Source organism: Marasmius oreades, chromosome 3, assembly GCF_018924745.1.
Source record: "Marasmius oreades isolate 03SP1 chromosome 3, whole genome shotgun sequence".
Taxonomy (NCBI): Eukaryota; Fungi; Basidiomycota; class Agaricomycetes; order Agaricales; family Marasmiaceae; genus Marasmius; species Marasmius oreades.
This window is the reverse complement of record NC_057325.1, coordinates 452,883-470,376: the sequence shown is the minus strand read 5'-3', so window position 1 is coordinate 470,376 and position 17,494 is coordinate 452,883. Positions and strand designations below refer to the sequence as shown.

The 17,494-nt window shown below is 48.1% G+C and overlaps 4 protein-coding genes across 4 annotated transcripts; 2 read left to right on the top strand and 2 right to left on the bottom strand.

Annotated features, from left to right (window-relative positions):
- Positions 1 to 99: 99 nt before the first annotated feature.
- Positions 100 to 2,530, bottom strand: E1B28_005454 (uncharacterized protein). The gene is made up of 10 exons (XM_043150016.1): positions 2,259 to 2,530; positions 2,127 to 2,187; positions 1,988 to 2,075; positions 1,762 to 1,926; positions 1,564 to 1,707; positions 869 to 1,482; positions 781 to 807; positions 645 to 719; positions 452 to 576; positions 100 to 382 (listed from the first exon to the last, which is right to left on the bottom strand). Exons 1-10 carry the CDS (start codon positions 2,421 to 2,423, stop codon positions 194 to 196), a joined length of 1,653 nt encoding a protein of 550 aa, XP_043011100.1. The 5' UTR covers positions 2,424 to 2,530; the 3' UTR covers positions 100 to 193.
- A 255-nt stretch (positions 2,531 to 2,785) lies between these two features.
- Positions 2,786 to 4,202, bottom strand: E1B28_005453 (uncharacterized protein). The gene is made up of 4 exons (XM_043150015.1): positions 3,898 to 4,202; positions 3,740 to 3,845; positions 3,217 to 3,685; positions 2,786 to 3,160 (listed from the first exon to the last, which is right to left on the bottom strand). The coding sequence occupies exons 1-4, from the start codon at positions 4,118 to 4,120 to the stop codon at positions 2,948 to 2,950; spliced, it is 1,011 nt and encodes a 336-aa protein (XP_043011099.1). The 5' UTR covers positions 4,121 to 4,202; the 3' UTR covers positions 2,786 to 2,947.
- A 1,986-nt stretch (positions 4,203 to 6,188) lies between these two features.
- E1B28_005452 (uncharacterized protein) lies at positions 6,189 to 9,767 on the top strand (the record flags this gene model as incomplete). The annotated part of the gene is made up of 2 exons (XM_043150014.1): positions 6,189 to 6,377; positions 6,465 to 9,767. The coding sequence occupies 2 exons, from the start codon at positions 6,189 to 6,191 to the stop codon at positions 9,765 to 9,767; spliced, it is 3,492 nt and encodes a 1,163-aa protein (XP_043011098.1).
- Positions 9,768 to 14,180: 4,413 nt separating this feature from the next.
- E1B28_005451 (uncharacterized protein) lies at positions 14,181 to 16,819 on the top strand. The gene is made up of 6 exons (XM_043150013.1): positions 14,181 to 14,334; positions 14,395 to 15,135; positions 15,212 to 15,476; positions 15,535 to 15,611; positions 15,746 to 15,985; positions 16,209 to 16,819. Exons 2-6 carry the CDS (start codon positions 14,571 to 14,573, stop codon positions 16,409 to 16,411), a joined length of 1,350 nt encoding a protein of 449 aa, XP_043011097.1. The 5' UTR covers positions 14,181 to 14,334; positions 14,395 to 14,570; the 3' UTR covers positions 16,412 to 16,819.
- The last annotated feature ends 675 nt before the right edge of the window (positions 16,820 to 17,494 follow it).

Below are 17,494 nucleotides of genomic sequence, written 5' to 3'. Positions count from 1 at the left end.
AGAGACGGATTCGACTGCAACGAAACAATAAACAGCTGACCTCCATTTCCAATGACAACTTTTTCCGAACCAATACCATCGGTGGTGAGGATCTCTGAGCGAGAACCAAAAACAACCTGTCGTTATTCGCTGACCATTAGTTCCCTCCCTCGCAGAGTCAACGACTACATACAAAATACAAGTATACCCTTCCCTATTTCCCATCCCAATCCAACCTCTTCTCCTTAATAAACAACGAAAACAAAAACCCACAAATCGCAGTCCCAAACGAAACCCAAAACGTATTATGTATCGCATCCTCATACGACCTCTTCACAATGGTTCGTGTATCCGAATCTAACTGGTCGAGGTATTTGAGGGATTCTCGGACTTTGCGTACGATCTGGTGGGGGGGGGGTCCAAGTAAGAATAAAGAATCCATAGTGCGCGAAAGAGTTAACACAACACACACCTCATCCACATCCACATCACTCCCCACAAGTCTCCGTCTGAGCATCTTTCGAAGCGTATCTTGAAGAACCGTGCTCCCAACTGACAAACCAACGACGGATCCCAGTGATCGGAAGAGGTAGGAAACTGTTGAAGCGGAGAGTGGGGAGTGAGAGTGAGAAAGAGCAGTGGTGACTCGGAATGATGGAACGAACCTGCAGTAGCTATCGCCTGATCTTCTCTTCCTGCATTTGAAATCAAAGCAACGAGGCTCGTCGTTATTCCTCCACCTAACACATAAACAACTATCAGCCCAGAGTTAAAGGAGCAGAACAGATATTTTTCACATACCATTCCCAAATCCAGAAACCAAAAGTCCTACAAACCCGGAAAGTGGAGTAAGTCTCAACCAAACGAAAGGGGGGAAAAAACTCCTTACCAACACATATCCCAAAAACAGAAACAACAACAACCCCAGACCCCAGTACAACCACCAAAATCCCCATGACCTGCAATCCATACGCAACAACCGTAACCAACCAATACCTCCCCGTACTCTGAATAACCAACCCTCCCACCAAACTCCCCGAAACCCCTCCCAAAATCCCAGGTAACAACACAGATCCAGCACGTGCAGCAGAAAATTCATGTACAGCTTGCATATACAACGAAGTCTGAAAGATCACTCCGATTTGACTAGCAACTCCAAAAAAGTTGACAAAGTAGCTAGCGATCAAACTCCCATTCACAATGATCCTCTTTGGCGCGAACGGTTCGTTTGCTATTGACATTTCGATGATCCCAAACCCGATGAACGATATTGAGGACAAGGATAAAGCACCGAGAGTGTATCGATCGTTCCATCCGATGTTCCCACCACGTTCGAGTCCGTAAAGGAGAAAGAAGATGGAGAGGATGAGAGAGAGGGCGCCTCCGAAATCTATGCGTTTGAATTTGGATTTGAAGTCTGAGGTTGGGTGGGGTGGGAGGTGGAGGGTGAAAGACACGGAGATGAAGGCAAGGATGAGGGCGGGGAACTGTACGAGGAATGCCCTGAATAGAAGAGGGAGGAGGAGGAGGAGGAAGTCGTGCTTGAGTATACGCTTTTACATTTTGTATCCGGACGAAACGCACCATCTCCAACCGATTGTATCTGTCAAGAACCCTCCCAGAGGCGCTCCGACCATTGAACCTGTAGAGAAGATGATGTTTAAAACGCCTTGCCAGGTTCCTCTTGACCGGAGAGGAACGACATCGGACATGATTATGCTTGTGATACTAAAAAAAACGAGATTCAGGTCTATGATAAGGAAAGAACCGCGAAAAACGCACGCAGGCATACCGCCCCCTCCTATACCAGCGAACGCTTGAGATAAGATGAGTTGATCCATAGTTTGGGATAGACCACAGAAAAGGATTCCGATTCCAAAAATGCAATACGCGAACAATAAACATGTTTTCCTTCCAAATATGTCGCTTAGTTTCCCGAACAGAGGTCTGTTTTTTCCCTTTCAAATGAGCAAGCTTTATAGTATCTCTGTGGAACAGAAACACGTACTGAAAAGCCGTGACGGTCAACATATAGCTCGTCGCTATCCAACTCGTTTTTTGAAGTTGTTTCAGCTCACTACCAATAGCGGCGTATGCTTCACGGACGAATTAGATTTCTTGTAACTAGCTTTTAGAGGCGACTCAACAAGCAATGATGATAGTTTGATCCATAGCGGATAAGAAGATTCCAATCCCCATTGGCGCAACCTGAATGAGCATTTTGTCAGATCTCGAGGGTTGACTAGTGACTATGAAGTCGTTTTTAGTAAAAAACATACGATCCATAACGGATTTATAGCCTCTTTCCTGGATTCTGTCTCTTCTGCTTCGACTTGTGAGCCGTCCACGGGGGCGTTATTGTCATCGTCTGAAGCTGGGATTATTGAACCGTGATTCCGTGTAGAGTCGTTTCCCGAGATGAGAGGGGAGGTTTCGTCCGCCATGAGAACCTAGAGTGGCCGAGGGCGTGATTAGAGAGGGGAACGTGGCTGCATAGGACATTAGTTGGGAATTGCGAGCTCATGCAAGCTCATGGTTAGGCGGCACGGCGTCCCGTCGGGTTTTCTGCTTACCGACCCGTGGGTAAAATGGAAAGTCGTTGCAATTGGCGCCGATACGCTTTGAAGTGCCTGTCCCTTGCTCGCACACGAGCCTGTCGATTCAAGAATTGCCATCTCCCGCGTCAACGTCGATAAGGTAAATTCACAACTCTTCCGAGAAGTGAATCGTACAAATATCCGTTCGGATTTTGTTTTCTTCAAACTCTTTCTTTACGTCGAATCTGAGTCAGTCGAAGAGCGACTCGGGAGCTGGTACTAGTGTGCAGAATATGGAACACGACAGTGGTAAGAGAACCGACGATGTTGCATATGACGAATGTGTGTTCTAGCTTCTACTAGTAGCTACAAGTTGCGAGTACTACAGTAACGCATGGAAGTCCCAAGTCCAAGTACAAACCTTCCTTCATTTAATCACATAAATCGATAACAACACACCACAAAATCCTCCCCCAAGGTTCCGTACCTTCATCTCCCGGTCGCTTCCTTTCACAACAAACAAATCTAACCGGTTGCCCGTCCCAATACCGCATAAGATCAAACGACAGCCCCCCAGGAAGCCTCAACGAAATCGTAGGGCTAAACTCGAGGAATCCGTAACAGAAATCGATCGAGATGATGTCCTAAACGCAAGGTTTGTAAATTAGATAGACTAGTCCAAATATAAAAGATGGCGTACCTTAGATCCAAACATGACAGACCGTCTATTTTCAGGTGAACTGAAATACGTTCTCCTCTGACTCGCATTCTGCAGGTTGATAGGACCCTGGTTGCTACGGCTCCCACCTCCTCGTTTCAGATTCTTGTACTTTAACGATAACCTAGACTTGTTGGACTTGACAGAGCTATAGGAGTGGGTTGATGACAATGAAGATGACGACGACGAAGGAGATGACGAGGGGCTCCACTCGGAGGGTACGTGAGCGAGATGTAGCATGGAGTTATCATCGGCGATGGGATGACTAGGCGGGAATTTAGGTGGCATGCTCGGTAGTTCTAGCGAAGAAGTTGATGAGGAAGGCGATGATCCGGGTGAACCGCCACATATTCTGGTATGCATGAAATGGGGCATGGTAGATATCAGAGGTGATAAGGCCCAAGGTTTGGTTGATGATGTCAAATCGTGCTCAAGCGTTGGATCGACAAAACTAGAGTACAGCTTGTTGGTGTGTCAATATCCGAACAGACAAATATCTACTTACTTCATGAACTTGAGTGCTGCGCCAGAGCCCCAAGGTAGTTGTAGTGGTCGATCAAATGTATTTCCAAACAAAACGTCATCCGCAGAGTAATTCTTCAAGAATCGTCCTTTTGATTATCGTCAACCCTCAAATTCACCAGTAAGCGCTCAAGCACACACCTTGTACTTGAAAACTCCAAGTAATCCCTTGTCTCTCATCCTGATCAAAGTAGGCACTAGAGCCAGGTTCCCCGTCCTCGGTCGTAAATCCCTTGATATTGACGACTATCTTTCCGTCGAAAAGATCAGAAGCGATGGTGCTTGGCTTGTTCGTGTTGACAAGATTGGTGATATCGGCGAGGGCGTTGGGATCTGAACCTGCAGAGACACGAAGACGAGGCATGGTGGATCTGCCTGAGAAGGAAAGGTGGATTTAAAAAGCGCAGTCCCGCTACGCTACGGTGGGAGTGAAGAACAAGAAAAAGGAGATACACGTGGTGACGTCGTTTGTTACGCTTACGTTCACGTCTTCATTTCCCGTTCTCATACCAGCTCGCCTCTCGTACGGTGGACTTTCAACTAACGTGTATGGAAATCAGATGAATAATTTTACCCAGATCATCCAGCACGATGATAAGGGAAGTGGGGTCTATATACAATGAAGTATGTGTTTTGGTTTCTATGTAAAGATGGATAATTCACGCTAACATACCGGGCACGGGGATATTTACAGGCTTCCGACTAAACATCACGAAGAGTCAGGACGGTCATTCGGTAAAGAAGGGGGCGCACTGCAAGTCTTCAGTCCGATGGCCGAAATAACGATTTCGCCCGACAAGTGTTCGAGGTTCACGGTAGCAGCTATATTTCACAGAGGCACGGAAGTAACGTCCCACGTTCACGTTCGATGGATGAAGAGGGCTACTCAAGTATTCAGGCGTAGACCGAAATAATCGACCTTTCCGCCTGAGACACGAAGACTATACAGCTTCTTAGAACCAACCAATCGAGTGTTCCCCCTCCTGGTTACTCTACAGTGGTGCGTGTTTCTAGTCTGACATCTGCCTGCTGTCCTTGACCGAAACTTTGGCGTAGTTCTCATGCCTCTGTGTACGCATTCATAACGTGATCTGGGTGTTTGGAAGTGCATGAAACAGATAGCGATCTGTACAAAATACCTTGGACTGCGAACGCCATAGGTTGTGGATGAATCCAGAGGTTGGAGTACTATAGAAGACCCTCACCGTACGCGCGGAATGGCATACCATTACAATAATCTTCTCGGTGACGACAACCTTCCCCGAGTCTCAAATTCCGACCTCTACATCCGCTATATCGCTCAATCGCCAATCAGAAAGAATTTGACAGCATGATTTCGACATCGGTTCCCCACCCGAACCGCTCAAACACTCGCAGTTGAGGTCGGCGTTTAGAAGTTCAAGCGTTACTTTCGCCTTGGCAGTGCGCATTACTGGGTCACCGCCGAGCAAGTCCCAGTGATCTATCTTCCCGACAGGCGATGAACCTCTGCTTTTTCCGCAGCCAATTTCAGGTTCGTCCTTTACTCTCACAGGCTTCATGAGCGTTCACTGACTTGGAATATCAGAAGAGGATCTCTGTAAACCCAGTTTAATGGGCGTCCAAACGTGTATAATACTGTAAATCAGGGCTGATCGTACAAGAATTGGCGCTCGAGGACCCTCAAACGATAAAGGCACCAGAATATATCCATTTCCCATTCCCCAACCATTCCCAACCCCCCCCGTTTTCCTCGGTTCTCTCCGTTCAAGTCCGAGGGAGGGGGAAAGGCGCAAAGCCCGTTTATGCACGATATCTGCTACTATTCTTGTTCCCATTCATCACACTGGTCTCCAGGATAAGATCATTACACTGGTTGACATCATGCAACACAAATGCCTTAGATGACAACGACAAAGACTCCATACTACGACCTCGTCTAGACCCGATATATCACGTAAATCTACACGTTCCCAATTCCCTCTTGAACCATATACATCGCCGAGATTCGGACGGTACCACCGCTTATTTGTATGGTGCTGGATTCAATCTGGATTGGGTTCGCAGTTCCCGAGTATGGGAAATATAGTGCGTGTAGCAGGCAGGGATTTTGGTTATCTATGCAGGGGCGGCTGGGATTGATGAAGATGGAGGTTTTTCTCCCCTTCTCTTCTTTGCGCATCTTCGAACTTCGTAAACCTTCTGTTTCTAGCTCTTACTCGTGGTTGATGGGTGACTCAATATACCAACAGGCGCAACATTATTAGTTATTCGGACGACAACGAAATCTATGGGCGTCATACGGCAACGAGGGTGCCGCTGTTCCTTTTAAAGAAACAGCTTTGACAAAAGGTATTGAAGAATAGGCGCTTGTCGAATAAGGTTCAACAGGTGTGGGGGGCGTGGCGGGGGCCACCAGACGTCCCTCACTTTCCTCTCTCCCTCCCTCCACCATGCCACCCCAACCCCCTCGGGTCAAGCTACCCCCACCTCAATCACCGAATCCAACACCCCAACTCTGTCCATACTTTCTCAAAGGTCGATGTTGGCGTGGCAACAAGTGTAGGAAGAGGCATAGCTTGCCTGGGTCTGAGCCAAATTACAGTCCCAGCAATCAACATGTTGACTTGGCCCAGGTTCAGGTATGTATAAATTTTCATTTTTTTTCTCTACTTTTTCAAATTCGCAGCCATGATAATGATAATGTTGGGTCTATGAATCGTCTGTAGGACCAGACAACCGACGGAACAATATCTCCAGTTTCTGTTGCAACCACTTCATCCGACTGTTCCCAGGCGAAAACCGAGCCATGCGTTCAATGGAATCTTGGAGTGTGTTACAACGGCGATGACTGCGAATATCGACATGATCGTGAAACGGATACGGTATTGGGGGCCAACAAAAAACGCTCACGTCGGGGTGTACGAGGAGGGGCACGTATAGCAAATCAGAAGGTTGCCGAGGAGGCCGAGGAACGCAATCGTCGGGATGTTGATGAGAAACGGCTTCGGGAAGAGGCAGAGAAACAACGCTCAGAAGAGGAGCAACGACGGCTTGCAGAACTCGTGGAGAAGAACCGCCGTGAAGCCCAGGAACAAGAGAGAATCCGCCTCGAAGCTGAGGAAAAGGCGCGTTGTCGTGCCAAAGCCCGGGAACAAGGCCGCCGTGATGCAGAGCGTCGTCGAGAGGTACAGCGTCTTCGGGAGGCAGAGGAGAGACGACAACGAGAAGTGGCTGAAGCAGAACGACGGAGGGTGGAAGAAGAGGAGAGGCAGATGAGGCTTAAGGAAGCAGAGGAAGAGAGACTTCGGCAAGAAGCTGAGCAGCGTGCTCAAAAGCTTCGAGAAGAGGAAGAGGCCCGACGTGAAGAGCGGGATCGAGTTGACCAAGCAAAGACTGTCCAACACTTGGTCTTTGGTAACACCATCGTCAAGTTCAGCTCAGGCATCAACATTGAACGCATCGTTACGGGCTTCGATTCTTGTCGGGTTCGAGTCACGGACCTCCCATTCAGCACGAAACCAAACGACGTATGCGGTCTCCTCCGTGGTCAGGATATTGATGAAGACTCGTTCCAGCTTGTCAATCTGAGGGTGTGGAAAGGGAAGAAGGAAGCCAACTTCATCGTTGAGGGTGAGCAGGGACGAACGCTTGTGGAAGATCTCGACGGGTTGCACTTCCGAGGTCAGACCTTGTCAGCTGAGGCTAGTGCAAGTGGATCTCTCCAGGGCATGAACTCCAATAACAGCTCTACCCTCTCCATTTCCTGGGTTCTTCCCTCCGCACGCTACGTCGTCCACTTCAAAACGGCAACAGAGGCACTCAAGAAACACGCACTGGACGGTCGGAACTATAATGGTCGGAAGATCAAAGTTGAACCCAACCGTTTACGAGGCCAGCAGAATGTGGACCCTTGTTCCCTCCTCGTTAGCCGTTTGCCGATGGGTACCGCTGTTGGAGATGTTCGAGAGCTATTCGAAGCTACTACTCTCCGGAAACTTCGGTCGAACGAGTACAACGACGAACCTGTCGAACAGTGGCTGAAAACATTCATCCAAAATTACATGCGTGGTGGATTCGTTGAGTTCGAGTCGGTTCAGGTGAACAAGTTCGAAGGGAAATGTTCGGTACGGGTACAGTTTAAGAGTTGGGAAGATGCGAAGAGGGTTCATGGTCAACTGGTCAATGTCAAGTTTGATGTTATCGGCAATTCGATGTTTCGACTTTGGCTGCCTGATCCGTATCAGATCACGATTCCGATGGAGCAGTATCAGGCGCAGAAGAAACAGTGGGATACGTTTGTGAAGGATACGAAGGATAGGAAGGAGAGTGTTTTGAATGTGCGGGTATTGGAGGATAAGGTTATCCTTCGGGTTGGCGGGGATGATTTGAAAGCAGTTGGGATGCTCAAGGTTAGGGTGGAGAGTCTAGTTGCAGGGGAGATACTCCGGGATATGTGGCATGTCTGGTTTGACACCGCTGCTGGGAAGAAGTTCTTGCAGTCGGTCAATACCGACACGGGTGCCTACATCCGGCACGACTGGAGACTGAGAGTATTGAAGGTTTATGGGACTTCGGTTGCTGTATCGAAAGCCAAAGAGATGATGAAGGAGGAATTGGAGAGACTGTCTGGTTTGGAACATACGGAAACTCTCAAACGCCAATCGATCCGGTTCTTCGTTGAACGTGGTGTCGCCGCACTCAAAGAAGCGTTCGGTGATGACAGCGTTACCCTCAATATCACCAGTACTCCCGTATGTATCACCATCCGAGGAGGTGAAGAAGCCCGTCATCTCCTGCGCAAGTTGATCGACGAGTCCCTCTACAACGTCACGACAGACTTTTCTGCCACGTCCGAATCATCTTGCCCTGTCTGCTTGGCCGAAGTCTCGAACTCCTTCAAGCTAGGTTGTGGACATGAATACTGCACGGCTTGCCTTCGCCATTTCCTCACCACCGACATCAGAGACTTCCCCGTCGTCTGTGTCGGAGACGAGGCTACATGTGGGAAGCCTATATCTCTCCCTACGATCCAGAAATTCCTCACCGAATCACAGTTCAACACTCTCCTCGAGACAGCGTTTTCGAAGCACATCGAACAGAACCACCTGACATACAGGTACTGCAACACCCCCGACTGTCAACAGATCTATCGATGTGAAGACCCCTCCATGGCTGACAGTGCTCCCATCACGAATCGTCAATGTCCATCTTGCCTTGCTGTCATTTGCATGAGATGTCACGGGGACGCACACGATGGTATGACATGTGATGAACGACGTGAACATTTCGAACCTCCTGAACATGTAGTCCTCAATGAAGCCTGGGCTAAGAGGGCCGGAGCGAAACGGTGTCCTTCATGTGATGTGTGGATGGAGAAGATTGAAGGGTGTAACCATATGTCGTGCAAATGCGGAGCTCATGTTTGTTGGGAGTGTATGAAGGCGTTTGCACAGAAGGACATCTATGAGCATATGACAGTGGCTCATGGAGGGATTTATGAGAGGAGGGAGCCTGGATATGGGATGGCGCCAGTCGGAGATGATGAATCAGACGACGAGGATGGGGATGGGTACGAACCCCCGGAGACGAATCGATATATGAGTCAGATTGAACGTTTACAAGCTGGTTGGAGGTTGCAACAGGAGAGACAGCAGGCAGAGGAACTACGCGTGCGGAGGGAAGCAGAAACGCTGAGGCAAGCGTACGAGGATCGACTTGCTCGGGAGCGGGAACAACGTGAACGTGTTGTGCGCGAGGCTCGTGAAAGAGAGCAGGCGAGGCAGCGTGCAGAGAGAGAAGCAGAAGCTCTCAGGCAGAGCCGTTTAGTAGCTGACTATAACGAGCGTGTTCGCCTTTTCGCGGAACAAGAAAACCGGGAGAGGCAACGCGCGGCGGCACTGCAGCGAGAGAGGCGAGAGGAAATGCAGCGCGCAACTTCGCGCCGATTACTTGAACAACAGCAGGAGCGTCAACGTGCAGAAGCGCGTCAACGGGAAAAAGCAAAGGAGAGCCGGTGTGTAGTGATGTAGGGGCTCTGGTGGTGCAACAGTAAGTTGTAACAATGTAAATACCGAGTTGCTTGAGTGTACGAGTGCTATGATAAATCACCAATCAAAATATGACTGTATCTGTTCAGCGCTCAGCGCTTGAGGTGACGACATTTCGTTGGGTACTATAGTTCAAGCAGCTAAAACCACAGTGCCCCATTGCTCTCCATATTTGATTTCAATCGTCCACTAAGTCGCTTGTTTCAGAACAGAACCGTCCAACGCGCACACTAGCTTCAAATCCTAAGTTAGAAACGACGATGAAAGGAGAGTTTGGGAAAAGAGTTTGTCATATTCAAATGATATGTACCATGAGCCAACAATCTCCCCTTCTCAAGTCGACCAAGTTTCTGTTACGATGCCCAAGTTTTGGGAATGATCCAGTTGGTTCTGATTTGAAGACAGTTGCTATGGAAGAAATTAACGAAGATAGTTTCAGAAATACATACAATTGGACTCACCACTAGCCTTCGCTTAATCCCCTATGCCCGATTATTCGGATCCTAACATGCGAGGACATGAGAAAACTGTTGAAAGAAATGAGGAAATTATACATAATTAAGAGGATATTAGGACTTACCTGACGCACAAACATACGTACGGACACGGGAATAAGGACGAAAGAGGGGAAAAGAGGCAGTGCAAAATTAGGCGCTCCATTGACACCAATGTCCATCGTCATTAACCGCCATTAACCGCCTCGATCCATGTGTTCCCCTCAATTATTGCTAAAATTTGAGCATCAAGTCTTCGAATAATGCGTGGTACAAGACATTATTGGTCTAGGGAAAGTGCAAAGGAGAAAAACAGAGGTGAGTGTTAGAAAGTCAAGATTCGATGATTTGTTCAGCTCAAATTAGGACTTAAGCGAATTCGAACAAATCCAAAGGCTATTGCATCAAGCCGGTAGCGCAAATCGAACCAGGAGTAACACCAACAACCTGGTGAAATTTGGAAAGATCAATAATGGATACTATCCTCACCTCTTAGTCCTCTACCATCTCGCCACCGCTTGTGCAGTGGGCCCCATCATGGCCTACAGCAGGACGCTTCCACTCGTTTGATTCATCGAATTCGGATAATCAACGGAAAGCATTCCCTGCGACTTACTGTGGCGCAACGAAACTGTAACACATCAGTGTATATGGATATCATTGGACGACTGTTGGTTCTACATGTCCGACGCCGCCTGGAACCTCCAGCACACCCGCTAAACACCCGCTGAGCTGCAAAAATACATCTACAAAGCTCAGGAAAGGTCAAGACGGGCAGAAGAATGGAGTATGGTTAGAAGTTCTTGGGATTTCGAACCGCCGCCGCCGAATACTTATCTATTCTACAACTGACCATCCTTCCGACTACTCTCATTTGGCGAATATTGACAAATATGGAACATCTCGAACCCCTCGTACCGTACCGCATGTTATTGGGATCACGATTCCACCTCAGAACACGCTTTGGAAGGTCAAATTTGCCCCTTAACGGCGCCGTCGCCATATCGTGCTCAAGGGAAGATATATGGCGCTTTAGAGTGTACGTCCCACCGTCTTACTATGCAACCATTACGGGCTGACTGGAACAACAATATCAAGAAGAATCCAGCTTCTGCCTGCGGTCCTTGACCGAATTTTCGGCACAGTTCTTATACCTCTGCGTATGTATGTGAATCGTGATGAATTCTATCCCGAAAACATGATCTGGGTGTTTGGAAGCGGCTTACATCGGCGGATGAAACGGATATACACGTTAAAAACGAGACCAATCTGTACAGAATATCTTGGAATGTGAACATCACGGGTTGTGGAACGAACGATATGTCGTGCTGAAAGACCGTCAGCGCACGTGAGGGGACGCCATATCATTACGATCATGTCCTCGTTGACGACCACATTCCCTCGACTGTTGAATTCCGACCTCTACATTCGCCATATCGTTTAATTGCCAATCAGAAAGAAGTTGACGACATGGTTTCGAGCTGGACATCGGCTCCCCACCCGAACCGGTCAAACAATCTCAGTTGAGATCGCCGTTGTTTGGAAAGCCACGTTATTTTCACCTTGTTGGCACTCCTAAAGTGACTTTAAAAGGTATTACTGAGCCACTACCGAGGAAATCCCAGCGAGGACACCGGAGACTGATTAACCATCTTTCGATAGGTGATGAACATCTGCGTTCTTCCAGAGTTCCACAGCCAATATCAGGTTCATCCTTTACTCTCACAGGCTTCATGAGTTTTCACTGACTTGTAATATCAGAAGAGGATATCTCTAAACACATTTCAGCGGGCGTCCAAACGTATATATTGGATCAGAGCTGATCGTACAAGAATTGACGCTCCAGGACTCACTCTCTATGGTCATTCCGGCACTCTATACTCTCAGCTTAGTCGATAAAGGCGCCACTGGAGACATCCACTCATTTTTGATCCCCTGCCGTTCTCCTCGGTTCTCTCCGTTCAAGTCTTGCTCGACGACGTCCCTGCACTTTCGGTCTCTCGATCAAACTGGAAACACACGCATCTAAACATATGCGGATACTTTGGTCTACCCACCGTATTCCTCCTGTCATGATTTTTTTGCTCTCTGGGTCTTCACGACCGGCAGGTGGCAGTTTCACCCGACCACGAATGGACGTTGTACGTCACCTCGGATACTCCGTTTATGATGTCTTACAGACGACGTCAAATCGGTTTGAGGATCTCGACGACTTTGCATCCCCGGATTGCAAGGCTTTGTCGCCGTTGCATCTGTACTTATATGAGGGTCAAGTTCAGGATGTAGATAGTGAGTAACCTGCTTTCGACTTTTTTGAGTCCCGTCTAGGATGTTGAATTTCCATCACAATTGGCAGTATATGACTTGATTGTCCGTCACAGAAAGACATGATGCATGAACGCTGAGGATGTAAATGAACAGTATCAATGTGGGCAGTGCCACCACTACAGCTGTACAAGGTTCATTCTGGTCAAATTGGCTTCGGTATTTGCATGGATTGCGATAGATCTAGGGATCACAAGTTACTGCCATGGCATTATAAAAATAAAACTGGGTGCGCCGAGATGTCAGTACTCAGTACGCGGGTCTCTTTTCTTAACAAGTTCCTTCTTGATGTGATTCTTATTGATGTTTTGACATCCCGTCGTATTAAGACTGCCAATAGTGTGAAGTACCAACGCAACTTCGCTATCCGTCCAGCTACGGTTAAGTTTTGCGCCTTCGGAAAAGAGCTTCCGAATGGGATAAATACTATACTAATCTAATCTTATCTACCAATTATCTGAGGTGATGGCTCAAGTGGGGAAATAGCTCATGATGCGCCCACTGGTTTATGATATATCATATATGCAAGTCGTATGCATACATACTTAGGGCAGCCCTGCTGTAAGGTCAAGATGCCAGCAATCCCAGAGTTATGTAGCACGAAAGCCTGGGTCCTCACCTCATCAGTTGATGTTCATTCATTCAGAACTTTCAACTGGTTACTTCTCGCTTCCCGGAATAAAGCAATCGGGAGGCGAGAGCCTTAATAGAGGGATTACGTTTCGGTGCAGAAAGAGAATTCCTGATACCTATCATCATCAATCAGTGAATGTTGTGTTTCCGGATTGAAAGCAATGGAAATCGGTCGTAAAAAGGATCGTTCTTGTTTCTGGATAGGTAAATGCCCCCAGCTTGTAACTTGCGCCCTATCACTTCGACCCGAGATGATCCTCACCGTAGGTGCCAGGGTGGGTAGGGGTGGGTCGATGACGCCTACGATATGTCGCAAAATACCGGTCATTGGTTAGCGCTAGCCAAGAAATATTTGTGAACTCAATCACAGAACAAGGGTGACAGGTCAGTATGCTAGGTACAGAAAATTGAGTACGGCCCTCCCGGACGTCGCGGTCGAGAGAAAACGTACCGTTTGGTGAGAGGTAGTCATGGTCCCCTCCAGGCATCCCTATGCTCATGGCAGTGAGCATTCTGTCCATCTTACGCCAGGAAGTGGAAGACTCGTTGACCTTTCACGCACCCGATGTGAGAAAAAAGTAGCCTAGTGTTGCGGCGGGCAGTGCGAATGATCGGAAAAAATACAGTATACATCAGATTTCCCAGAAAGATCTTCTTCTTTCCCCAGTGATGTGATTCCACGAGTTACTTTTAGCCTTCCGCACGTTTGGTGGTAAGCTTAAACCAGTCGTTCGGAGCCTGTATTAAACATAAGCGATTGTATAATAAAAGGAAAGGAGGGCATACCTTGTCCTCTCACCCTTGGTCTGGCTATTCTACCAGGCGGGTTTTCCAGAATATGAACTAAAGGGACACGAGCTTGATGTCTGAGTCGGAGTGACGCCCCAGTTTGAATATCCAGGGCGGAGAAAGGCCCTGATGACTAAGCGCCACCACCTTTTCCGTCAAGGTCCCCCTTTGATATGAGGGCCCCTTCTTCTCTTCCTCTTCCCTCCATCTTACCGAAATTTCCATACAGCGCACAAGCTCACACTCCTTTACACACGCCACTCCTTTCTTAGAACTGGCATCCATCTACTCGAATTTGGCCTGCTTTGGTGAGCTCTTTAGTGTGTCCGACAGTCTACCTGCCGTTAGTGACCTGGTGATATTCTCAGGCCAGTTTCCTTGAAGTTTATCGCCAAAAAAGATACAAAAATCTCTCGACGGGTTGCGTTGGACCATCTTCATTGGATTTGGACTTCTGGAAGATAACATACAACACTCGACTGAATCAAAGGAACGACTGAACACGGAAGAATTCAAGGGACAGAAAAACAGGTTGACAGGGACAATGTTTACGCCACCACCATCGCCGTTACCTTCTCCGGAGAAGGAGAGGGATCCTATGGACGCTGCAGGTGCCGCACTACTAGGTGCTAAATCAGAGCAGTCGGAGAAGGGAGATGGAGAGTCGGAACGCTCGTCGCAAGCATTAAGGACGCTTGAATGGGAGCAATCCCGGGCAGTGAAAAGGCGTAAAGCCCGTTTCCGAACGATAACTGCTACTGTTCTCGTCCCATTCATCACGCTGGTTCTCGTTTTCTCCAAGATGAGATCATTACACTGGTCGACATCATCCGACACGAATGCCTTAGACGACAACAACGACAGAGACTCCATATTACGCCCTCATCTAGACCCGATCTACCACCTTAATCCACACGTTCCCAATTCCCCCTTGAACCATATACCTCGTCGAGGCCATGGGCTTTGGGAAAGGGATAATTCAGACGTTACCACCGCTTCTTCAGTTACTCTTACGGGTACCGCTTTGCAAACGGGAAGTGCTAGCAAGACGACATCCGATGGCGCGTCTGAGACCGTATCCGCACCTCAAGTGATACCTACTGTGCCAAGTAAGCGTTGTTTTCCTCACGTCTTCGGATTTGATATGAACTTGAACATTCTTCTTCGCTCCCTCCCTATAAACAGGCACGCCACCACCTCTTCCGACACCTTTCCCGCAACCCTTCGATTCGGACTTGGGGCAAAATTTCTCTACTCAGAGCTGTTACGATTTCCTTCTCAACATGACGAACACGCAGCCGTTTCGGAGTTGCAGGCCTTTTGGGATGTTGGTTGCTGGGAGTGAGGGATTTGCGGATGCCTCGACTTCACTCACAACCCTCAACTCGGTTGTGTGGGGGACATGTAACACGAATATTCCCTACGCAGAATGTATTGACAATGTCAATGGGTGAGTTCCGTTGTTTACTTGACTAGGGAATCAGTCTGATAAGCTCACCAATGTTCAGGTTCTCTGAAGGTTTACAAAGCTCCTGTGCGAAGGAACTGGCGGAAAGAAATACGAGGGTGATGAATGTTCTGGGAGGTTCGTGTCATTTCCTCTTGCCTCTTGTCTCCTCATCTTCCCCTCCCGTTCTCAATTCTGGGTATTGTAAACGCATTTTCCCCACTTTTCCGGTCCTCCCTCCTTCATTCAAAAACTAAACACGTTACCTCCAGCTCTCCAATCCTACCCACTTTACCACCACCTTGGATGTCTTACCGATCCAGTCTCAAACATCTATTGCTACGTTAGCGCTGTGCACAATAATAATCCGTCAGACGTTTATCTGTATGGTGCTGGATTGGGCTCGCAGTTCCCGAGTGCGGGAAAGGCAACTCCGAGTTGTAGTGCGTGTAGCAGACAGATTTTGGCTATTTATGCCGGGGCGGCTGCGAATGGAACTGGGATCGATAAAGGTGCGGTGTTTTTTTGTTCTCTCCCCTTCCTTGTTATCCCCGGCGTGCGCACCTTCGTGACCTGCTGTTCCTGGTCATGGGGTATTTAGCGCGCGGTTGATGGAGGTGACTCAGTGCACCCACAGGCGCGAGTTCGCTTGGCGTCAGCCTCCATTTCCCGCCCCCCCTTCTTGTTCTCTCTATTCTATTCGTCCTTGACTGACCACTTCGTTCCTATGTATAGCTCTCCTCGGCGAAACGGCCCTCACCGAACTTCAAAGCGCTTTCCCCGCTGCAGCCAAAATATGGGCAGACACGTGCGGAAGCAGCTTCGCTCAGGCTACTGTCGCAGCTTCCAATACTGGTGTAGGGAATCGAGCGCTGATATCGCAGTTTTCGGTTTCTGCGTTTGTTGGTCTGGCGGTGATTTGGATTGTGGGTGCTTGATAGGACTTCCGACCCGTTGGGCTTTCTTTTTTCTTTTTGGGTTAACCTTGATTGTATTTTTATGCCACCCATTTCACTCTTTACCTACATACGCGATAGCTTTAACTCTTTTTTTGGTCCACGAACTCTTCACGCTGTCTTTTTCTTGACAATCCTATTTACTACTGTTCAGTCTTTCGCATGGTTGCATGTTTTTTGTTTCGCCCCCCTAACGTACTTTATCTTAACTTATTCTCTCTCCCCCTTTCTTCCCTTTTTGTCGTTCGAAGCGTTCGCTGTTCGTATGCAAGCTGTTTTGTGGCCGGTTATAGAGACTGTTACATGCAAGGAGGGTTTTCTGTGGTGGGAAGAAATTGCCTGAAATTTCTGGCATCACATGCTGTTCAATCTGAGAATTCGTCGTGTCGCTAACCTTTTGAGCTCGCGTTCTCCTCACTCTTGGATCAAAATTCGATAGACGACACCAGTAAACGTACTATTTCCTAAAAACCTCGCGCAAAGGCACCACTGGGACTCCCTTTCCCGGTGCCAGTCAAGTAACCTGACCATCGACCTAAAGGATTAAGGTTAAGGACGGCTGTGTTCGCTGCGATCAATATGCGCTACTGAATCGGAATATCAGCATAACATTGGCGTAACACGTAGTACTGGCAACAGCTTCGCAACCATCATCCACATACACTCGAGTACTCTTCTGGACATGCTTGAATGGTCTATGCAGATTGCTGCACATTTTTCGGGATCTCGTATGCTTTGGAGTATTCTTAGACTCAAGTTTTGTTATGCTCCTACAACCTTCCAGTGCCAAGCAGTGCCTATCGCGACTAGACACAGAAACATGATCATATGGAACTCTCGAATTGACGAGTCAGTGCGAGGTCAATATTTATGGCCAGGCACAACGGCCAGCGGATACTAACAAACCTTCAGTAAGTCATTATACTGCTCTGGCCGTCACACATTGTTCGCAATTCGATTCGAAACTGTTGTCGTACAGACGCCTCAAACGGGCTTTCCCGGGCAACTAGACGTTGTACACATCCGTGAACTGGTTTAAGGACAATCAAATTTTGGTCAACTCGG